Source organism: Eulemur rufifrons, chromosome 16 (genome assembly GCF_041146395.1).
Source record: "Eulemur rufifrons isolate Redbay chromosome 16, OSU_ERuf_1, whole genome shotgun sequence".
In the NCBI taxonomy this organism is placed as follows: Eukaryota; Metazoa; Chordata; class Mammalia; order Primates; family Lemuridae; genus Eulemur; species Eulemur rufifrons.
The window spans coordinates 73892907-73917705 of NC_090998.1; the positions used below are offsets into that span (position 1 = coordinate 73892907).

At 34.9% G+C, this 24799-nt stretch overlaps 1 protein-coding gene across 4 annotated transcripts in view; it reads left to right on the plus strand.

The window, feature by feature from the left end:
- METAP2 (methionyl aminopeptidase 2) overlaps positions 1-23624 on the plus strand; it is a 31873-nt gene extending 8249 nt beyond the window's left edge. For 3 of the 4 annotated variants that reach the window (XM_069489504.1, XM_069489506.1, XM_069489505.1), the window contains 8 exons: positions 1582-1684; positions 8824-8985; positions 9709-9890; positions 10605-10699; positions 16679-16775; positions 19751-19854; positions 20352-20467; positions 21558-23624. In XM_069489504.1, the coding sequence (XP_069345605.1) occupies positions 1582-1684; positions 8824-8985; positions 9709-9890; positions 10605-10699; positions 16679-16775; positions 19751-19854; positions 20352-20467; positions 21558-21810 (1112 nt within the window). In that variant the 3' untranslated portion in view covers positions 21811-23624. The remainder of the gene's footprint in view (positions 1-1581; positions 1685-8823; positions 8986-9708; positions 9891-10604; positions 10700-16678; positions 16776-19750; positions 19855-20351; positions 20468-21557) is intronic. The other variant, XM_069489507.1, reaches the window with a different exon arrangement.
- Positions 23625-24799: the final 1175 nt, after the last annotated feature.

Sequence of the window (24799 nt, forward strand, 5' to 3'; positions counted from 1 at the left end):
TTGCCCTTGATAGAATTCTTCCACAGACAGATGTTTGAGTATGATGCCATCAGCCTTTGTGTGTCTCCTCTGAAGATGTTGTTGAATGTACTGTTCATTATAGTTCTTTATGGGCACTCTTTAAAGACACTCTTTTTTTCCTGGTCTTAGAATCAAGAGTAATTGTGCTTTACCTGAGTAATTGGCTGTTTTATATACCTGAGTGGTCTGTCTGTTTTATATCAGAAACATCATGAACTGTGCAAATAACCTGGCATTTTTTTTTTTTAATGTTGGCTGCTGGAGGGCTTAGAGCCAAATCTATGGTTTTGTATTCCCCTTATTTCAGGTTCTATTTTATGTTCTTTTTCTTTTAATTTTTGCTTTCTAATTTACTCTGATGTCTCATTTTTGTATTTTTGATATTCTGATAGGCTACCTTAAACCACTTCTGGAATAAGGCAAATAATGTCATCATGGGCAGTTCACTGCCCTCATTTTCCTCATCTATGCAGTGGGAGAATTATAAAGAATAGTTATTATAGATCATTCATAGTTTTATATAATGGCTTGGACATAGTGCATTATAATTTTCAAAAGTTATCCAGGATTTCACCTGATTCTTCATTTTGTAGATGAGAAGACTGAGGCATGGCACCATTTAGCCATGTATCCAAGTCACAGCTAATAAGTGGTAAAGGCTAGACTTCAACTCTGATGTTCTGACAGCAAATTCTGTGTTTTTTCTCTAATGATATTTTTGAGTCCTTTATCAGATCTTAATTTGTGAACAGTATAAAAGGCATCTTTATCAGATTTGTAGATGAGATAAAGCTGGGGTCTGATGAGATATTAGTTTGACATAAATTAAGATTTCAGAAGACCAGCATTGATTTTATATGCTCTTAATGTTTATTCCTGAGTGCGATGCGCACTGCCTGGGGAATGGACACGATTGAAGTTCTGACTTGGGGGGGATGGGGTGGGGGGAGGGGAGGAGTGCACACCTACATGATGAGAGTGATGTGCACTGTCTAGGGAATGGACACAACTAAAGCTCAGACTCGGGGGGATGGGGAGGCATGGGCAATGTATATAGCCTGATCTTTTGTACCCCCTTAATGAGCTGAAAAACAAACAAACAAAAACAAATAAATAAATAAATAAAAATGTTTATTCCTAATATGCCCTTTAAATAGTAGTTTTGCACTTAATACATAATTTATATTTTTATTTTATTGCTATAGGATTTTCTTATTGTTTGGTTTTTATTTGTAAAGCCAACCTGTCTGTGCTGTTCCACCTCTGATATAGTTAATGAAGGTGAAAACATTAGAGTGTGCTTTTTTGCCAGGGCCTATATTGTTTAAATACATAATGGAGTTCTGAGGAGTTGAAGATTTCTTTTCTCAAGCAGCAGTAAATCAGAGAGGAGGTGGCCAGCATGGTGAAGTGTCTTCTGTTTTTAACTGTAAGGTGACAGCAAGGAGGTTCCTTAAAATCAGGACATGTAATAACAGCCATTAGGAACTGAGAAAACTGTAATAACTGCTTGATTTTATTTTTAACTACAGAAGTTAATGTTTTATTTGTATCTCACAGCAAAAGCTCAGACAGACCCTCCCTCAGTTCCAATATGTGACCTGTATCCTAATGGTGTATTTCCCAAAGGACAAGAGTGCGAATACCCACCCACACAAGATGGGTAAGGATCATAAAATAACTTCCAATTTGACTTTTGACAGTTGTAGCTTAGCAATAAAGCAGATTTAATTTTTCTCAGAATTTTGCTCCACTACTTTAATTAAAGCTTATGAAATTATTGCGAAGAAAATACAGTAGAAGCCCTCTTATCCAAAATGATTGGGACCAGTAGCAGGTTGGTTAATGAAAAGAGTGTGTTATGGTCGGGATCATAAAGAATAAAAATCTTTGTAGATAAAAGTTAACTTAAACAAATTTGCTTTTAACCTCTCAATATTTTAGCACAGATTTGCATTGGATTTCACCCCCTCCCCCCATAAACTATATTTATAATGTATTATCTACAATTTCCATTTTGGGTTCCTGTGAAGAGGAGCAAGAACTGAGTGATCTAAGGGTTGATGCCTATATTTTTATGGTTCTTATCTACACTTAATTTGACAGGACTGTTTTTTGATGACATTTCTTTATGGAGACTTTTCAGAGTAGTCAGTTTAGTTTTCATAGAAACAATTATTTTTGTGTAAAATGTTATTAAATTATGTAATTACAGTAACAAGTACAGATGGGAACAAATTTGCCTAATTCTTAGAATCCTATAAGGATCCATTTCAGCTGGTCAGCAGAAGCTCATAGTGACATTATGCAGATTGATTAAGAGCATGGAAGCTGGGACCAAACTGTCTGCATTTGAATGCCAGTTCTAAGACTTACTAGCTTTGTGACTTGGGCAAGTAATTTGTCATGTCTGTGCTTTCATTTCCTCATCTATAAAATGAGCATTCTAGAGAGTTGTGAGGAATAAAAATATATGTAAAGCACTTAGAAGAGTAACAGATGCATAATGAACATTAAGTAAGTTAGCTGCTGTTATTCAGAATAGTAACCTCTCAGCCACAGATACTCATAATACCATGGGCATTGGTCAGTAAGTTTTACAGAGGGACTTAAGAGCATTGATTAATCCAGTTGATTGGTTAAGAAAGCTTCTACTGTAGCATTGTTTCGTGGCCTATAAAGACATCATTGCTTTTCTTTAAACATAGAAAAGGACTTAATGCTGCTGTATTTTCACCTTCTTCCTAATTCTCAGTTATGAATGTCCTTAGGGAATAAATCTGTACAATTTTGGAATTTTATGGCATGGGCATCTTTTCTGAATTTGAATTCATCGATTGCCGTCCCTATCTTAAAGCATCTATTTTTAAAATGTCAAAAATACATATAATTTTACATTAATAAATTCTCATAGTACATATGATGTGATCACATTTGTTTTTAAATATAATCTTTTATTTATTTATTTTTTGCTTGTTCCCTCTCTTCTTTACCTTCCTTCCAGACCCATGTTAACCATCTAGCAGGTAGCCTTCCATGTTTTTTCTGTGCTCATGTATGTGTACATCTGTGTCTGTTTATGTAAGAGGAGTGTTTTGGTCATTGTTTGTTTTACAAAAATGGAATCATAGGCATACTTTCTTCTACCTTGCATTTGTCCTTCAGCACTACCTCTTGGAAGTCCCTACAAGTCAATTAGAGTAGCTCTATTATTATTTTGAGTGGTTTCATCATATTTTATGGTGTGAATATACCATACTTTATTCCACTATTCTCTAGTTGATGGGCATTTACTTTGTTTCCAATATTTTTTGCTGCTGTAAACCATTCTACAATAAACTTCTCTAGATAGATAGGTAAGTTGGTAGGTAGAGTGTGTATATTTTATTTGTGTATATATATAAAATCTCATGTCCCCATAGTTGTATTATCATGAGATAGTTTTTCAGGAGTCGGATTACTGAATCAAAAAAGACATTAATACTTTACGATTCTTAGACTACTAGTGATTTTGAGCATCTTTTGACTGTTGGCTTTGTTTGTGGTATCTTTTGCTCTTCTAAAAGTTTAAAATTTTGAAATGCATTATAGATTTATAATTTTATACTTCTGGGTTCCTAGCAGTCACTTAGATTTTCTTGAACTCTTACTTTGCATTTTATTACATCTTTAATTTATCTGGAATTTTTTTGTATAAGGTTAGCACTAATTTTATTTTTCTTTTCAATGGATAGCCAGTTTATTGTTTATTAAATAATTCCTCTTACTGAATTTAATGACCACTTTTGTCACATAGCATATTCTAATGTGTATAATGGAAACAGTTTCTGGATTATTTATTCTGCTCCACTGATCTATTTGTCTATTCTTATGCTAATATTTTGATTTGCTATCAGAAACTCTGTAATATGTGCTGATAATTTGAAAATTTATTCTCTCTTGGTACACACGCCCAAATACAATTATTTGTGTACTTAGCTATTTTAAGTCATATACTCTTAAACACACATGCAGAAATGCCCTGTTAGAATTCTCATCAGAATTGCATTATATTTATTTATTAAGTTTCTGAAAGTTGACAATTTTATCACCTTGTCCTATCCAATGTCATAGTTTGTTTTTTTCACTTACTCAGTTTTTTTCCCCATGTAAGTGCTATCCCTTTCTTTTTAAATTTATTCTTAAGTGTTTTAGGTTTATGTTAACTGATGTGAATGAAATATTTTTATTCTCATTTCCATTTGTATATGCTTATTGCTAGAGTAAAGCCATTTGAGTTACTATAATTGTTAATAGATGGTTAATATTTCTCAAAGTATTAATAGTACTTAAATATTGCAATATTGTATACTATCCTAGAGAAATACAGAAGTGTAAGATAGTGTGGTTATGTTTGCTCTTTAATAAATATCAGTATTTTTTACCTTCATGTAACCAGTGGTGACTATTTGCAAATAGATCAGAATCAGTATCCTTACCGATTGTTAAGCTATTGAATATAATTTGTATCTTCATTGGTTTTTTTAATAAAGTTTTATTGAAAATTGAATGACTCACCTGTATAACTAACCACTAGGTTAAGTTCATTCTTCTTTCTTTTAACTTCCTATTTTGAAATAATTCCATACTTACATGTAGAGAGAATGGTACAAAGAACTTCTACATACTTTTCACCCAGATTCCATTTGTTTTGCCACATTTGTTTTATTGTTCTTTATCTCAATGGAATGTGACAATTGTACATATTACATATCATATACAAGTAGTACTCTGTTTTCTTCCTGGAAGATAGATGACAAAGATGGAAAATGTTACATTGGTAAATCTGTATACATACTACTTTTTGTGAACATTTGAAAGCAGCTTGTGCTTTTTTGGCCTGAGTAAAGACATGGTATCCTTTTCAAGGTGTCACATCTGGAGGCATACGATGTCGATTTGTTTCTTATTGATGGTCTTACTTTTTATAGCTTGTTTAAGGTATTATCCAGTTTCTCCAGTATTTCATTACTGTTTTTCCTTTTGTAATTAGTAATTTGTGGGAAGTTTCATTGAGACTATCTAGATAACCAGTCATTCTCACATGTAGCTTATGATGGTTTGTTGCCTTTTAAAAACAAAATGAACATTCTCTGTGCATTTCCTACATCATTAAAATTTTTTGAAACCAATTTTTAATAGCCGTAGTAATATTTGTTTGCTTCCCAAAACCAGGATTCAGTTGAGGTTCATATATTGCATGTGGTTAGAATCCCCACCTTTTTCTCTCTCTCCATTGCATGATTTTGAAGAAACCAAGGCAATTGTGGAAAGTCTCATGTTCTGGGTATTTCTCTAGTTGTTTCCTTGTAGTGGTGGTAAACTTTTTCCTCCATTTCTGTATTTTCTGTAAACTGGAGTTTGGTATTAACAGGGTTAAGTTGGATTTAAATTAAGCATTTTTGATGGATACGTAAGTGATTGTGACTTTCATTGCATTAGATGTAATGTTAGGCTGTCTTACTATTAGTTTTACTGCGTTTGATCTCTTGGTCAATGTGACAGCCAGCTCTTTTTTAAAGATGCTATGCTTTTTTCTTTTTGCAGTTTCCAAGCAATCTGTGGGGTACTTTGGTATCATTGGAATATCCTTTTCTTAACCACTTTTTACCTAATTATTTTAATATCCGTTGATGATCCTTGCTTTATTTTCATTGGGGATTGCAAAATGGTGGGTTTCTAATTCTATCATTTCTTCTACATTTAGTAATTGATATTATTCTATAAAAAGTTTTATCAACTGAGAATCAGCTATAGTTTCTTCTTCTAGACAGACTTAGAACATGCTTTATTTTTTACCGTTTAAGTACCAGTTTTCAGAGGCAAGAATTTGTGTCATATGTCCATGTGTTTTAATTATTTTTGGGCAAAAAGCATACATTTTTAAATGGTTTTTATACGTATGACATATAGTGATTTAAAGGTACAAATATAATATAATTAGCTTTTAAGCTATCCATGCAATAGATTTAGAAATATTTATGGCTGTTTGGAACAAATTAATAGTCAGATACCTTTGTTGTAGTGTATATATTTATATATAAATAATATATACTTTATATATTCATTTATTATATATTTATACAATATTACATATTGTATAAATATATATTTTTGATTTTATCTATATTTTCCTGCTCTTGTATATCCATTGGTAAAAATAATAAAATGTGGAAAAGAAATATCAAAGAGGTGGGAAGAATTTACATACGTTGTAAACACTTCCTATGAAGATTATCTTTCCAATATTTGTTAGTTTCGTTTTACAGACATAATAATATATTTAAAAAGCATTTCTGCCCTGCCTCTGTCAGTTGGATGAATTAATTACCTTTTTGGTTAATTGTTACACATTCACAATGGTAATTATGTTTTTTATCATCTTAATTTCTATACTTTTGTTAAATAGACTGAACATTGAAAGATCAAATGTAGGAAAATAATATTCTTTGTTCTTCTTTTGAGCCTGGAATTATAATTACAGACCCTGATAGTAGGTTTCTCAAGTACTATTAATAACTTTGCATTTGAACTCAAGATTTTCAGCAAAAGAGTTTCTTTAATCCCATTTCTGATTGCTAGTTCTTTACTACTGATGGCAGATGATTCCATATTCTTTTGGAGAATATACTGCTTCTAAGAGTCAGCCATGCAACCTTTAGAAGTACAAGATATTTGTGAGATCTGTTGATTTCAATATTGGGGATCTTTATCATATCATATTCTAATTCTAAAATGTAGTAAAACAGCATTTGAAATTGAATTACACTCAACATTGTAATCTTTAAGAAGTGGATTTGAAGACTCTGACAGTTGAATGGGGGAAGGGCAGGAATAAGAATTTATAATGACCAGTTCCACTTTCATAGTCCTAGATGCATGATACCCGCCAGTTCTTTGTGAACATGTTATCACTCTAGAGTATATATTTGGTAATGGTTTTACTTTTTCACAAAACCTTTGGCTTTTGAGGCAGGTGGTGCTTCAACTTTTACTACTGGGTGCAGCTATAGTATATGTGCTAGAATTATGGCCCATGTTAAGGATAAAGAATTAAACATTTTGTTTAAAAATTGATCTTGGGATGTAACTAGTACCCTTATGTCTGAAAATGAACATTTGAGTTCTTAGTTCCCAGGAAAGATTTTTGGATTAGTGGGAGAGAAAGGACTGAGTTTACTGCTAGAGATCAGGTCAGGGGATTGTGGTACCCTTATAATTTAGCTTATCTGTCCCAGCATGGAGCCAGCAACTGTCAGTTTATTGTAATTGAAAAAGTTGAACTACTTCTTGAGAATATACTCTTTAAAGAATCTTATCCTATTACTTTCTAGTCTGAGGATCTTATATGTAGATAATAGGGGGTTTCTTTGAATACCTTGATTAGAAGTTGCCTGAGTTTTTACTATTCCTGTAAGTAATCCATACACATTTAAATACTTAGGGAGTTTAAAACTAACTTTAAATTGATGGTACTATAATATTTGGTTATATGATAACATTAGTAGGTAGACCTAAAACATTTCCAAAAGAAAACATGCCAAAGAAATCTCTGTGATGCTCAAGTACACTACCCCTATGCCGTAGAATCACATAGGATAGCTCCTTTGGGCCTTTGTATCAAATGAGAGGTGCTAGATGTTGGCATACAAGTAGCAGCATCAGCAGGGAGTAATCATAGTGAAAACTGGATAGTGACACAGAAAAACTGCAGAAAGCGTTTTGGGGCATTAACTTAAGGAGCCTGTAGTTTACAGCAGAGTTGGGTTAACTTTTTCTGTAATGGACCATAAAGTAAATGTTTTAGGCCTTGAGTGTTGCTCAGCTCTGCCCTTGTAGTATGAAAGTAGCTGTAGAGACTGCATAAATGAATGAGCACAGCTGTATTGCAATGAAATTTTTTTACAAAACAGGCACCAGACTGGATTTATCTGCAGGCTATAGTTTGCTGTCCACTGGCTTAGAGGCAAAAATAGAGTTATTATTTGAAGGCATCACTTTTATACTTAAGTGTAATTTATACCACAGTGATCACTGAGTTGTGAATTATATATTCATTATTGTTTAAGAATGTGTGAAAGTTATAACATTTTTAAAAGATTTTTATTCTAAAACAGTTAATGTTTCTGAAAACATACTCCTTAAAGTATTTGGATCTCATTCCCAGATGCTGAATAAAAATTTGTTTGATAATTTCAAAACCTGAGCCATATCTTTCAAGGAAGATTACCTCTAATATATATCCAATTTGAAAGATCATGCACAAGCACATATTATGTGTTTTGAGGAAGTATATGCAGATTTCCAGGTCAAGTCTTTGAATTAGTATATTTACCCTGTTGGCAAAGTTTTAAATATAAATTGTTGTGCTGTTTTGATGACTCTTCAGTATGTATTACCTCAAATGAAAGGATGACATTTTTTCCACCTGCTTTGTTTCTAGGACTCTTCCGATTCTTTCCTTTCTTGTCATTTTGTGTTGGCAGTGTATTAGTTCCTCTGACTGTGAATGAAATCTCACTTAGGATTTTCCCCCCTTAGTGTTACAAAACGTTTACCTTGATTTGGGTTAATTGCAAGTGTATGACTTTATTTCAGAAACTTTGTTGACATAAATTGAATTTGTAATGTATTTTTATCTAAAATGTATTACTTAGTATATTATAGTGTCTTATATTACTTAGTATATTATCTCCTTTGGCTTTTATGCTTATTCTTCTGTTTTTTAAATGACTAATACTTAATGCTATGCCTAATCTAAAGGCGAACAGCTGCTTGGAGAACTACAAGTGAAGAAAAGAAAGCATTAGATCAGGCCAGTGAAGAGATTTGGAATGATTTTCGAGAAGCTGCGGAAGCACATCGACAAGTTAGAAAATATGTTATGAGCTGGATCAAGCCTGGGATGACAATGATAGAAATCTGGTAAAAGGAATTTGTTTTTGTAAGAGCATGATAAAAATTTTTTTTACAAATACTAACTCTCCAATTGTAATGTTTGGCTTTCATTACCACTTTACTAAACCTTTATTTTAAGTAAAGGTTGTAGAAATATGTTCTAAGTTATTGTAGTGTCACTGTAATGAAAAAACTAAGAGGAGCACATATTTGTACCCCAACCACCCTATTTTGTGCACACGCATACTCATAAGTGCACATGCACTTAATATTCATTGTTATTTTTTACCTGGATATATTTTGCCATCTAACAATTCATAATAAGAAAAATTCTTAGAGATAAAACATAATGAAGTGAAGAAGCCAATAAAAGTAATTATTTCTGTAATTTTTCCTTTTGAGAAATGATTAGTATGAAAGACAACCTAATTTTCTGATTCAGACAATTGTAAAAATATGCAACATGAATAAAATCAGCATTTAAATTGGTCTAAGTCAGACTCCTAGTAAACTAAGTTAAAAGTGGATTTGTTTTCTCTAGGTTTCTAGTGGAATCCTTGTCTTTTAGAGATGAGCTATTTTCATAGCCAGAGAAATGTTATTTATTTACATTCAGAAAGTTAGTGCTCAGATCATTCCCAGAAAATAATTTAAGGATTTTAGCAAACTTTCTGGACTTGATGACCTGACCTATAAGGTATATAAGGGTAAGAACTTAAAAGCAAACAAATTCTTTCTTTTTTATTTTAGTGAAAAGTTGGAAGACTGTTCGCGAAAGTTGATAAAAGAGAATGGATTAAATGCAGGCCTGGCATTTCCTACTGGATGTTCTCTCAATAATTGTGCTGCCCATTATACTCCCAATGCTGGTGACACAACAGTATTACAGTATGATGACATCTGTAAGATAGATTTTGGAACACATATAAGCGGTGAGTTCTTGGAAAAAATTCCTACCACCCCCCCAGGGCCCCCCAAAAACGCTTACTTTTTATCTGTTAGGTGTAGCTATAAACACTGAACTCCCAAATTTTGTTCTTGCTTCCTTACTTTTTTAGTAGAGCAGTCTTGAGGCTGATTTTAAGATTTACTTTAAAGCATACTAGGAAGTGGAATAAAATGAAAACTGTTGGGTAATTGGGGTTTATTACTTATGTCTCAAGGCATGAAAAATATCCTACATTTCTTCATTTGGGTCATTGTTTCATACATCATTTATTTGAATAATAAATAATAACATTTATGTAGAACTTTTAAGTTTGTCAACCTTTTTATACATGTTTGCTTTTCTAATTTCTACCCCAAACCCTGTCAGGTAAATACTTTGTTATCTTACTTAACAGGCGAGAAAGCTAGCTTAGATAACTACTTAGATGAAGTTTTACAAAATTGGAGAAGTAACACTATATATTTAGGGCCCTTTGGGTCCTGTACATTTTCTCTCTCCTCCGTTTATATGTTTGTATAACTTCCTGGGTGAACACTGAATTGGTCTTGGAGTGATATGAAAATCTTTTGTATACTTTTTACTTTTTGGGGGCTCATTGTTCTGTTTTCCTGTTAAGTAGCAAGGTTAATAGAGTAAATGCTATGAAGTAGGTAAATTGGCCGGCTGATGAGTAAACTTAAAGAATTTTCTCTTTCAGGTAGGATTATTGACTGTGCTTTTACTGTCACTTTTAATCCCAAATATGATACATTATTAAAAGCTGTAAAAGATGCTACTAATACTGGAATAAAGGTATGTGAATTGTAAGCACCCTTTCACTTAACATATTTTGAGCACTTTTTAGCATGTTTAAGGTCTTTGGGTAATTAAGTTGAATAAAACTGGTCCATTGCCCTGAGGGTTGTTATAAAAAATTTTTTTATTAAGGTAAAATATACATACATAGCTTAGCATCTTTGGTATTTTTAAGTGCACAGATCAGTGGTAATAAGCCCTTGGAGTCTTAAGTGAGTGATTGTAACATAGTGCACAAAGACTATTTTTCCCCCCAGTTTTGCTGAAATCAGGAAGTGTGAGTCCTATATCTTTGTTTGTCTTTTTTAAGATTGTCTTGACTATCCAGGGTGTCTTGGGATTCCATATGAATTTAGGACGGGTTTTTCTATTTCTGTAAAAATATGACAGTGGGACTTTGGTAGCGATTGCATTGAATCTGTGGATGATTTCAGGTAGTATTGGCATCTTAATAATAGTTTTTCAGTCCATGAACATGGGATGTTTCCATTTGTTTATGTCTTTAATTTCTTTGAGCAATCTTTTTTTTTTTTTTTTTTTTTGAGACAGTCTCTCTCTCTCTGTCACCCGGGCTAGAATGCCATGGCGTCAGCCTAGCTCATAGCAACCTCAAATTCCTGGGCTCAAGTGATCCTCCTGTTTCAGCCTCCCAAGTAGCTGGGACTACAGGCATGCACCACCACACCTGGCTGACTTTTCTATTTTTAGTAGAGATGGGGGTCTCACTCCTGCTCAGGCTGGTCTCGAACTCCCGAGCTCAAGGATCGTCCCGCTTTGGCTTCCCAGAGTGCTAGGATTACAGGCATGAGCCATGGCGCCTGGCCTGAGCAATCTTTTTGTAGTTTTCATTGTACAAGTCTTTTACCTCATTGGTTAATTCGTAAGTATTTTATTCTTGTTGGAGGTATTGTAAATGGAGTTGTTTTTGTAATTTCCTTTTCAGATTGTTCATTGTTAATATATAGAAATGCAACTTATTTTTGTGTGTTGACTTTGTATCCTGTACTTTGTTGCATTCATTTATTCTAAGACTTTGTTTTGTGGCATCTTTAGAGTTTTCTACATGTAAGATCACATGATCTGTGAACAGAGATAATTTTACTTCTTCTGTTTCAATTTGGATGCTTTTTGTTTTTCTTGCCTAATTGTTTTGTGTTATGTTGAGTGAAAATGGTGAATGTGGACATCCTTCCTTTTCTGTTCCGGATCTTAGAGGATAAAACTTTTAGTCTTTCACTGTTGAGTATGATCTTCACTACAGATTTTTCATAGGTGGCTTTTATTGAGGTAGTTTCCTTCTCTTCTTAGTTTGTTGAGTCTTTTTTCATCATGAAAGGGTATTGAAGTTTGTCAGATGCTTTTTTTGCACCAATTGAGATGATTATGTGGGTTTTTTCTGCTTCATTCTGTTAATGTGTACTATTGATCGATTTTGTATGTTGAACCATCCTTGCATTCCAGGAATAAGTCCCACTAAGTCAATATCCTATTGAATTAGGTTTGAAGTAGGTTTGCACCAGTGTTCATAATGAGTATTTGTTTGTAGTTTTCTTGTAGTGTCTTTGTCTAGTTTTGGTTTCAGGGTAATGTTGATCTCATAAAATGAGTTAGGAAGTATTCTCGTTTTTGATTTTTTTTGCAAAAGTTTGAGAAGGATTGGTATTAGTTCTTTAAATGTTTTGGTAGAATTAACTAGTGAAGCCATCCAGGTCCAGGGCTTAACATTTGTCAGATTTTTGATTAGTGATTCAGTCTTCTTAGTACTTCTAGGTCTGTTCAGATTTTCTGTTTCTTTGTGGTTTAGTCTTGGTAGGTTTTTTGTGTCTTTGAATTTTTCCATTTTATCTGTTATCCAATTGTTGCCATACAGTTACTTGTTCATAGTTCTGTCTTAGAATCTTTTTTTTTTCTATAGAATCAGCAATAATGTCTTCAATTTCATTTCTGACTTTAGTAATTTTATTTTTCTCTTTTTTTTTCTTAGTCTATCTAGCTAAAGATTTATTGATTTTTGTGGATGTTTTTAAAGAGCCAACTTTTGGTTTCATTGATTTTTCTCAGTTTTTCTGTTGTCTGTCTCTGCTCTCATTGTTATTTACTTCCTTCTGCTAGCTTTGCGTTTAATTTATTCTTCTTTTTCTGATTCCTTAAGTTGTAACATTAGGTTGTTGATTTGAGATCTGTTTTGTTTTTTAATGTAAGCACTTATGGCTATAAGATTCCCTCTTAGCAGTGTTTTCACCGTGTCCCTTAATTTTTAGTATACTGTGTTTTCCTTTTCTGCTTTCCCTTGTGATTTCTTCTTTGATCCATTGATTGTTTAAGAGTGTTGTTTGATTTTCATAATTGTGTGAACTTTCCAGTTTTACATGTTACTGATTTCTAACACCCTCCCCCCCATTGTGATTGAACATACTTTGTATGATATCTGTGTTTTAAAATCTATTGAGACTTAATTTGTGGCCTAACAGATAATCTATCCTGGAAAATGTCCCATGTGCAAGAAGAATGTATATGCTGTGTTGTTTGGTAGAGTGTTCTGTGTACGTCTGTTAGATCTAGTTGATTTATTGTGTTAAGTCCTCTATTTCCATACTTTACCTTCTGTCTGGTTGCTTTATCCATTATTTAGAATGTGGTTTTGAAGTCTCCAACTATTACTGTAAAATTGTTTCTTCTTCAGTTCTGTCAGTTTTTGCTTCATAGATTTTGATGGTCTGTTTTTATGTATGTAAATGCTTATGATTATTGTATCTTCTTGCTGTGTTGAACCTTTTATCAATAATATATCTTTTCCTTCTTTGTTTTCTGTAGCCTTTTTTGATTTGAAGTTTATTTTGTCTGATATTAACCACCCCTGCTCTCTTTGTTACTATTTGCTTGAAATATCTTTTTCTGTCCATTCACTTTCAACTTGTTTGTGTCTATGGATCTAAGGTGAATCTTTTGTAGACAGCATGGAGTTGGATCATGGGTTTTTATCCATTCTGCTAATTCATTAGATTGGAGAGTTTAGTCCATTTACGTTTAAAGTAATTGCTGAAAAGGAAGGACTCTGTCATTTTGCTATTTGTTTTCTACATACCTTACAGTTTTTTGTCTCTTGTTTCTTACATTATTATCTTTTGTGTTAAGTTGATTTTTTATAGTGAAGTGTTTAGTTCCTTTCTACAACCAAAAACTCTGCTCCTTTAGAGCTCCATCCCCACCCCTTTCAGTTGTTGATGTCAGAAAATTACATCCTTATATGTTGTGTACCAAAGACATAAACTAATAATTACTTTTAAATGTATTAATCCCTTAAATTATGTAGAAAACAGAATGTGGAGTTAAAAACCAAAGTTATCAATAACACCAGCTTTTAGACTAAAAGTAAGTTATGTGGAAAACACAGTGGAATTACAAACTATGGTTATAATAATACTAGTTGCTATAATTGCCCATTAATTTTCCCTTATTGAGATCTTCATTTCATGTGACTTCAAGTTACTATCTAATGTCCTTTCATTTTACCTTGTAGAACTCCCTTGAGCATTTCTTACAGGGCATTTCTAGTAGTAATGAACTCTCTCCCAAGTTTTTGTTTATCTGAGAATATCTTAATTTCTGCCTTGCTTTTGAAGGACAGTTGTCCCAAATATAGGATTCTCAGATGATAACTTTTTTCCTTTTAGTTAGCACTTTCTCTGTATCACCCTTTTGTCTTCTGATCTCCAAAGTTTCTGATGAGAAATCTGCTTATAATGTAGTGGAGGATCCCTTATATGTGATGAGTCACTTCTCTTGTTGCTTTCAAGATTCTCTTTTAGAAAGTTTAATTATAATGTGTCTTGGTGTGGGTTTCATTGAGTTCATCTTACTTGGAGTTCTTTGAACTTCTTAGACATTTATATTCATAATTTTCATCAGATTTGTGAAGTTTCAGCCATTATTTCTTAAAATATTCTATTTCTTTTTCTCTCTTCTTCTGAGACTTCCATAATGTATATATTGGTCCACTTGACACATAGGTCACTGAGGCTCTTTTCACTTTTCTTCAGTCTTATTTCTTTTTGTTCTTCAAACTTGATAATTTCACTTGTCCTATTTTTGTTGATTTTTTTCTTCTGTCTGCTCAAATGTCTTTGAATTCCTCTAGTGATTTTTTTTTTATTTCAGTTACTATACTTTTAAGCTCCAGAATTTTAGTTTCTTTTAGGTTTTCTAGCTCTTGATATTTTAATTTTGCTTATACTTTTTTTTTTTTTTTTAGCTTCTTTCTTTAATTCTTTAAGCTTCTATAGAAGAGTTGTTTATCTAGATCTGCCATTGGGTCTTTTTCATGGAGTTTCTGTTGATTTTTTTTTTCCGTTTGAAGGGGTGTTCTTTCCTATTTCTTTGCATTCCTTGTGATTTTTTGTTGAATACTACATATTTGAGTGTAATATGGTAACTCTGGAAATCACATTCTCCCTCTTCACCAGGATTTGCTGGCAGGTTTTTAGTTTTGTTTTGGTTTTTATTCTTGTAAGCTGTCTCTGTAAGAATCCACCTGTAAGAATCCACCTGAGGTGTCAATTTAAGGTGTTCTCAGGTCTTGCCTGAGCCTGCATCTTTCCCTGGGCATGTGTGCTCACTTTTTTATTTTTTATTTATTTATTTTTTTTGAGACAGAGTCTCGCTTTGTTGCCTGGGCTAGAGTGAGTGCCGTGGTGTCAGCCTAGCTCACAGCCACCTCAAACTCCTGGGCTCAAGCGATCTTCCTGCCTCAGCCTCCTGAGTAGCTGGGACTACAGGCATGCACCACCATGCCCCGCTAATTTTTTCTATATATATATTTTTAGTTGTCCAGCTAATTTCTTTCTATTTTTTTTTTTTAGTAGAGACGAGGTCTTGTTCTTGCTCAGGCCGGTCTTGAACTCCTGACTTCAAGCGAGCCACCCACCTCGGCCTCCCAGAGTGCTAGGATTACAGGTGTGAGCCACCACGCCCGGCCTGTGCTCACTTGTGAATTTCTCTCACATATGCAGTTGTTTTTGAATGTCCTAGTCTTTAATATCTGGCTCTCAAAAGGGGAAAAAGAAAAAAATGAAGCAAAGGAGGGAGAGGTGCTGGCCTTTTAAATTTCCTTAAAGTCACTTTAGCCAGAGAGGTAGTTGAGTGGCAGGGGTTTGCAACTATAAGGCGAGATGCAACAACAATGGCCACCTACCTCTTTGTCTGCACCTCTGTGATTATGAGCAGCAACCAGGCCAGGGCAGTGGCTCACGCCTGTAATCCTAGCACTCTGGGAGGCTGAGGCGGGAGGATTGCTTGAGCTCGGGAGTTCGAGACCAGCCTGAGCAAGAGTGAGACCCCGTCCCCATCTCTACTAAAAAATAGAAAAAATTAGCCAGGCTTGATGGTGCACGCCTGTAGTCCCAGCTACTATGGAGGCTAGGCAGGAGGATCGCTTGAGCCCAGGAGTTTGAGGTTGCTGTGAGCTAGGCTGACACCATGGCACTCTAGCATGGGCAACAGAGTGAGACTCTGTCTCAAAAAAAAAAGAAAAAAAAGCAGCAGCAACCAAGGATCAGAGCATAGATCCCTCATACAAAGGTCTGTTTTCCTTACCCCCCAGGCTATGTGCAGGTTGCTCATAGAACACGTGCCAGCCATAGAGCTTATAGGATGGGATGTAGTAGCACTGCTACAATGCTAAGAGCTAAAATTGAGGGAAATTAACTGCACTTGACCATCTGATCCTGCCCCTGTAAGTTGCAAGCCCTCAGTAGACTCCAGATTCCCATGTAGTTACCTCAGACAGATTCTGCCAGTACAGTTGTCTAAGTGGGGAGACAGATTCCTGGTGTTTACTATTCCACCATCTCCTAGAATCCTCCCTGAAGTCTGTTATATAGGAAGTTATGTTCAAAGCAGTTTTTCTGATTCGCTTATTTTAAAATATTAAGAAGTTAAGTTGGTTTGAATAACAAAGTATACATTATTATTTTTTAGTGTGCTGGAATTGATGTTCGTCTGTGTGATGTTGGTGAGGCCATCCAAGAAGTTATGGAATCCTATGAAGTTGAAATAGATGGGAAGACATATCAAGGTATATTTTTTAAATATACCGTATTTTGAAATTAAGTTTATAAACTACTATTGAGTGCTTTCTTTGGATCAGCTACTTCATCTTTATATCTTGGGAATATAAAGAAAACAGGGGAAATGACCTGCTCAGAGCATGGTAGTACTGTGATTGCTAACTGAAAATTATTGCCAAGCTATTCTGTTAGCTGATAAGACACCTGAGGAATTATCCTAAGGTAGGCAAAATGTGGACTAGGTTTTCTGTGACTAGTCAAATCAAGGCTCAGAGAGAAGCCAGGGGCCCTTTTCATTGGTGATTTCCTCCCTCCCACTTTTCTTTTTTTTTTCTTGAGTCACATTCAGAATTTGGAGGTCAGTTAATTCCTTTGTGTCCCTTCAATTCTCAAATCCCTTTGTCTCCTAATCTTTCATAGCCCCTGCCTTAGGTATATATTCCCAGTCACCTGTGCCTTCATTCATCTCTATCTGTCCAGCCCTCATCCAATTCCCAGGTCTGTCTGTTCATCCCCCAGCCACCATCCTTTCCTTTATCTATGCTTATTACTTTTTGTATCCCTGCACTAATAACTTTCTTACAGAATATTTCCTTTAACTGAATCCTGCCTTCCTTTTTTTTTTTTTTTTTAAGAGATGGGATCTTGGCCGGGCGCGGTGGCTCACGCCTGTAATCCTAGCACTCTGGGAGGCCGAGGCGGGTGGATCGCTCAAGGTCAGGAGTTGGAGACCAGCCTGAGCAATGAGCGAGACCTCGTCTCTACTAAAAATAGAAAGAAATTATCTGGCCAACTAAAATATATATAGAAAAAAAAAATTAGCCGGGCATGGTGGCACATGCTTGTAGTCCCAGCTACTCGGGAGGCTGAGGCAGTAGGATTGCTTAAGCCCAGGCGTTTGAGGTTGCTGTGAGCTAGGCTGACGCCATGGCACTCACTCTAGCCTGGGCAACAAAGCGACACTCTGTCTCAAAAAAAAAAAAAAAAAAAAGAGATGGGATCTTGCTCTGTTGCCCAGGCTGGATTGTAGTGGTGCTGTCATAGCTCACTGTACCCTTGAACTCCTGGGCTCAAGTTATATTCCTGCCTCAGCCTCCCAAGTAGCTGGGATTATAGGTGTGTGCCACCATGCCTGGCTTTCTTTCTTTCTTTTTTTTTTTTTTAAAGATGAAGTCTTGCTATGTTGCTCAGGCTGATCTAGAACTCCTAGCCTCAAGCGATCCTCTTGCCTCAGCCTCCCAAAGCACTGGGATTACAGGCGTGAGCCACTGTGTCTGGCCTGTCTCTTCTTTATAGATCTTTGAGTGGCAACTCTTGTCTGCCTTCCTTGCCCTTCAGTCAATAAATTCACACCATTTGGCATTCTTTGCATTCCACATTGCCAGTTATAGACCATTGTGTTTCTGCCAAGTGCAGAAGTAGTTTTTCCTCTGAGACCGGACAGTGTGTGCCTCTCCTTGTGCTCTCATTTGCGAGGTTCATTCTCCTCCTTGATTTTGACATCTGGCACTATTCTAACTTCTGCTGGCATTCTGGATGGCTTCAGTGTCTATATGGGCAATTCAGTTAACACCTAGGCATCATCAGTCCTAACCCTAACCCTGACCAACTTGTTGACTTTCACCTCCTTAACAGTCTTTCATGCCCAGATACTGAAACTTACCACCAATCTTACACTGTTAAACAAGAGCTAGTCTTTTTCTTTCCAGCTCTTTCATTTATTTCTAACTTATGTACTTTTTATATCAAGATATCCTTTCTATTTCCCCAGAGTGTCACTCTCATGTTTTATTTTGTTTCTTCTTGCCTAGTACCTATGTCAACAACTTTAATTCTTTTTCATTTGTACCTTGGATCCATGAATGCTTTGATTTTTAGATTTTCTTCGGCATATCTCTGATACTGTGAATGTCAGTGCAAAGCAAAATACTCTAAGGCTACTCACACTTGGATAGGTGGTGTTGTGTATAATGAAGAAAACATGATTTGGGGTCAGGCAGGTCTAACTTTGAATTTAGATAAATCCTATAACCTCTGAGCACCCAAAATTCTTAAACTGTAATGGATTAAAGATATTTGATTTGCTTGTTTTTCAGACATGTAAATTATATGACAGTGCCTGAAATTTATTAAGTATTCAATAAATATTTGTCATTCCTTCCCTTCCTGCCCCAGTTCTGGGATTGGTGCCACAAATACAGTGCTTATTCAAGTTCCTCTCAAATCTTTTTTTCCCTTTCAGGAAATTACTTACTTGATAAGAAAGATAGCCAAATAGGCCTAACATCCCTTAACTTTTGCCGTGTTGCATAAAGAAAATTCTGCCTTCTATCCTTATTAATTTATGGTGGGTTTTTTTTTTTTTTGCATTTTCTTTTTTTCTACTTGCTCAGACTCATTAGCATATCTCTGTTTTTTGAGGAAGAATTCTTCTATTCATTGTTAATCCTCCCACCTCCTTAGGGATATTAATGTTGATTTGGCTGGTGGAGTCAGTTTGCCAGGTCTTGGAGAAACAGTAATGTGGTCTGAATCTTAAATTTAGCTTATCAAGTATTGCAAGTATGAAAGTATTTGCATTTGCTTTTCCTTATGTCTTTACTATCTAATTATGCAACCCTAAACAATTTACATTTAATTTTGAAGTATATGGAATTGAACAGTATTTATATAATTGGGCCGTCTTCTCATTTTTTATTGAGTAACAATACCTCCTTAGCCAACCTCCATTGTGCCCTAACTCTTTATTTTTTCTTCCGTCTCCCTTTACTCCTTTCTAGTATTTAACCAATAACACTGCAGTAAACTACTTGTTATATTTTGCTAAGTTTCACTTTATATTTAATTACCTCAATTTAAGGTTATTTAGTAGAGTGATATCTTGTTTTTAAATAAATGCTTGAACCCTGTACCAAAAGGCCAAGAGATGCTTTGAGCTTCTAGATATCTTGAATAACTTTTATTTCTCTATTTATTATGACAGTGAAACCAATCCGTAATCTAAATGGACATTCAATTGGGCAATATAGAATACATGCTGGGAAAACAGTGCCCATTGTGAAAGGAGGAGAGGCAACAAGAATGGAGGTATGTGTGTCATTAACACATCTGTGAAAAACATTGTGATTTTATTTTCCCCTAAACAACAGCTAGTGATAGTTAAGTGTATAGTATGTTGACCAAAATTAGCTTGCCATTCATACTCACCCAGATAGGAATTGGGCCATTTGTGTAAATGGTGTCTGGTCAGACCAGAGCGAAATCAGCTGTGGAAGTTGCAACTAACAAAGTATTGTTTATTCAACATTTAATGAATATTTATTGAGCATTTTCTGGGTACCACTATCTTAGTACGCAGTGGAGGTATAGTAGTGAACAAAACAAAATACCCTGCTCATGTAAAGCCTGTATTCTGATAGGAGGTGGCAGAAAACCCAAAAAATGCTAAGCAGGAAGAGGCTGGATAAGGACTACCAGGGGCTATTTCATGTTGCTGCTTCTATCAGCCAAGGAAGTTAAGAGATGGTGATTGTGACTAGTTCTGAATTTTTCTTCTCTCCCCTTGACCCTTATGTATTTTTAAGGAAGGAGAAGTCTATGCAATTGAAACCTTTGGTAGTACAGGAAAAGGTGTTGTTCATGATGATATGGAATGTTCACATTACATGAAAAATTTTGATGTTGGACATGTGCCAATAAGGTGAGAGACTCTTTATTTTATTTTTTTGCCTAACCACTTAGAGAGCTAGCATATTTTTTTTACTCTTGATTTTTATATGACTAAGGAGCATCTCTTCCCATTTGATGGTATTTTTAAAAATGTGACATACATACAAGTGAAATCTATACATAAATGTATAGATCTATAGCCTAACAGTAAGTTCTGTGGGTTTCTATAATATGGCAAAAAAAATTGGCATGTTAAAATTTTAATTGAGATGAAAATAATATATATAGGCAAGTATTCTCTTTAAATCCAGTTTCATAATATAATAACATCAGAGATTATTATTTTGCTAGCATTCCTAGTTGTTGGTCTTAATGTTTTCTCACTGGTAAATTTCATATTTTAATTTAAATTGAATTTTTTACTTTTGGAGAAGATGATTGTAGCCTGGATTTATGCCTCCTTTTATGTTCAGGTCTTTCTTTGAGTTTGGGGCACACCAGGAAATTCTCATGATGCCACTTTGTGGATGACTGTGTCCTGGGAATTAAACACACATGTGCTTAGACACATAAACACTATAAGATGGCCTCCAGCTGGTTTCTTAGCTGCCATCTATAATTAGGTATTGGCTATTATACATTCTGGCTTTTGATTTTTTTTTTTTTTTTTTTTTTTTTTTTGAGACAGAGTCTCACTCTGTTGCCCAGGCTAGAGTGAGTGCCGTGGTGTCAGCCTAGCTCACAGCAACCTCAAACTCCTGAGCTCAAGCGATCCTCCTGTCTCAGCCTCCTGAGTAGCTGGGACTACAGGCATGCACACCATGCCCGGCTAATTTTTTCTATATATATTTTTTAGCTGTCCATATAATTTCTTTCTATTTTTAGTAGAGATGGGGTCTCGCTCTTGCTCAGGCTGGTCTCGAACTCCTGAGCTCAAACGATCCGCCCACCTCGGCCTCCCAGAGTGCTAGGATTACAGGCGTGAGCCACCGCGCCCGGCCCTGGCTTTTGATTGTTGAAAGAATAACAACAAAAGTTTTTGAACTTTAATTACTAAGACATAGCTATGGTTTGGGTTGGTAACTCTTGCCAACTATTAATCTTGGATTTTTTCCTTTTAGGCTTCCAAGAACAAAACACCTGTTAAATGTTATCAATGAAAACTTTGGCACCCTTGCCTTCTGCCGCAGATGGCTGGATCGCTTGGGAGAAAGTAAATATTTGATGGCTCTGAAGAATCTGTGTGACTTGGGCATTGTAGATCCATATCCACCATTATGTGACATTAAAGGATCATACACAGCACAGTTTGAACATACCATACTGTTGCGTCCAACATGTAAAGAAGTTGTCAGCAGAGGAGATGACTATTAAACTTAGTCCAAAGCCACCTCAACATCTTTATTTTCTAAGCTTTGTTGGAATACATTATACCAGAATTAATTTGCAACATGTTGTCTGTTTTAACAGTGGACATATGTAATACTTTTTATCCATGTTAAAAAAGAAGGAATTTGATCAAAAACAAACCATCTAATGTAATTAACCAAGGAAAAAGCTTTCAGGACTTTTCAAATGTTAACTGTTTTACCCCTTCTTGTCTAGGAAATGCTATAAAGGTCAAATTAGTTAGGAAAAGACTTAAACATTTTGTTTTGAACCCCTAAGAGATGCTTTTTGGATATTTATATTGCCATATTCTTACTTGAATGCTTTGAATGACTACATCCAATTCTGCACCTATACCCTCTGGTATTGCTTTTTAACCTTCCTGGAATCCATTTTCTAAAAAATAAAGACATTTTCAGATCTGAGAGCTACATTTCAATGTCTGTGGTTATAATTCTGGACAGGAAATAGCTTAAATTTAATGTAGGGAAATGTGAAGAAAAGTGGGACAATCCCTTTTTCTTCATAAATACAGAGCTTTAGAAATATTTTGCCATTTTTTATAGGACCATACTAATCATTCTTTCATTTTCCTCTCCCTGACATTTGGAAAGATGTACTAATTGAAACATGACTTAGTAAGAACATTGTGCTAACTGAAAACTTTGATTTAGTAAAAATCTCAACATTTAGATCCTTTGTCCAGTGGTAGTATTTATTGGGAAAGTATTCAGGTTGCTCAAAAAACCAAAAGGGCATTAGAGTCACAAAAGCAAAGAAAAACAGGAAAACTTCCCATGGTTGGATCTTGTCCTAATTAGAAAGGTTAAACTGAAATTATAAGGCTTTTTCATTTATGAGCCAAATGCTATAATACCCTGCCCCTTGACTGGTTTGGATTCTTAACACTACTAGTGGTATTTCAGGAAGTGAGGTTACAGTTACTCTCCTTACAGCAGCAAAATGTATTAAGTTGAATGTAAGGATGTATAATATTAACTTGTTTGAACTGAGCCCCACTACTAATTCCTTAAGGAACTGCTTGAATGTTTATATGTATATGATTTGGTGGCAATGTTCCAACATAATTTGAAAATTGTTTATGTACCAAGGTCGAGCCTTAATTTGTATATGCTTTAGCACAATAAGATTTTATTGCCTCTGGGATGCTGTTTAGTTTGTATTTTAACTTTTTTCTCATACAAAGGGAAACCTATGACTTCTGTACCTAGATCATTTGTTAGCAAAAAGCTACTCTTTCAGCATTAGAGATATGAATGTTACACTGTGGCAAAATCAGCCTAGCTTTTTGCTGTGTGAGCTATGTTTATCATGGTGCTAATGTTCAGTAGCCAGCTTTGAATAATTTTTCCATTTTCTGCGATGTTGTGCTAGCAGCAGAGCTCACCAGTTCATGCTTGGGCATATGGTCAGGGCTTGTACCCTCCAGCTAACTCCTTGGGGGGTTTGAGTCTATACCTTTTTTGTGTGCTTTGGTAGGAAGCATAAAGCAAGTGTTGTGATTTCTAAACCCAGGAATTTTAGAATTGACCCCTATGAGGGAAGAATTTTGGAGCTTTATGAGATCTTGGGCGGTAGTGATCTCAAATTATGAGCTCCAAGCTTCCTTCTAAGGTCACAGGTGGAGCAATGCCATCACTGTATGTCCCTGGAATGGCTGGAAGGGATATGATCTTACAAATAGGAAAGCTGTTACTTAAGAAAAGAAACTGTATTGTTTGCCTACTAGCCCTGTATCTCTTGAAATTGTATTTACAATGATGTACCTTATTGGTAACAAATTAGTTTGATGTTTAACAATAGTGCCTTTAGTAAATTCTTTTACAACCAAAATACGTTGTTTTTTTGTTAGATCAACTAAGCAGAATGTAGAAGTCCAAGGTGAGAGAGTTAAGGTATATTGTAAGCAATCTTAAGTTTATTGTTTAAGGTTTTAGTTTGTTGTTTGTATTTTAAGACTTTAAGAGCAGTTTTAGGTTTACAGCAAAGTTTAGTGTAAAGTGACTACATGTTTTACAAATTCCCTCCCAAACCTCCCCCCTATGGGTGTTAGTTTTAAGGGATTAAAAAGTAAAAGGCTAAGTCATTATTTCCTGTATATTTTTACGCTGAAGTACATACATGCAACTATACCATTAAAAAAACGTAGTTTGAGGTTTTTTTTAAATCCCATTAAAATTAGGTGCTAAATGTATGTCTCAAAAATAGTCTTTGAAATTGGAAAAAACTAGACTCAGGTATCTTAAGCACATCAATCTTTAATGAGGTATAAGTATGTAACAGTTGAGGTAACAACTTGCATAGGTGTTTAGTAAATGAACAATTTTAAATCTAGCCATTTAATACTCCAGATGTGTATTTGGCACAAATGATTTGTCTGTTCAGTGATAGAGTCTCATTGCACTTCACTACTAGCTGACCCAGATGACTTACTTTGAAATTTAAGAAACATTTGCTAGTAGAGGTCCCTTTCTAGTTTATACTTATAGATGATCACTGGTGGCAAACAGCATTCTATAGGATATTATCTTTCATTAAGATTTCAACTGGCAAATAAACCCACTTAAGAGAAAATTAATAAATGATCTCCAGTGGTTAACACTGAGCTTAAGATCTTATATAGCTGTTCTACAGAGGTTAGTGGATTCTACCCTTTCTAAATGAGATTAAGTTAGCAGCAGTACGACTTTAAAGAGATCTGACCAGATTATTAGAAGAGCAAAAAGGGTCGTACTATTTTTAGATGCAAGTTTAGATAATTTCAAATTTTTTAAAAAAACTGCTTGGGGCCAGTGTTTAAGAGGCTTCTGCCTAGTAGTCACATAATTCTAGCAAAAGTAAGTAATCCTGGCTTAATTTAGGAAAATGAGGTGCTAGACATACAGCCCAGTTACCAATATTGAGCAATTATCTTCTCCACCCTATACAATTTTTTTCTCCTTTGAACTAAAAA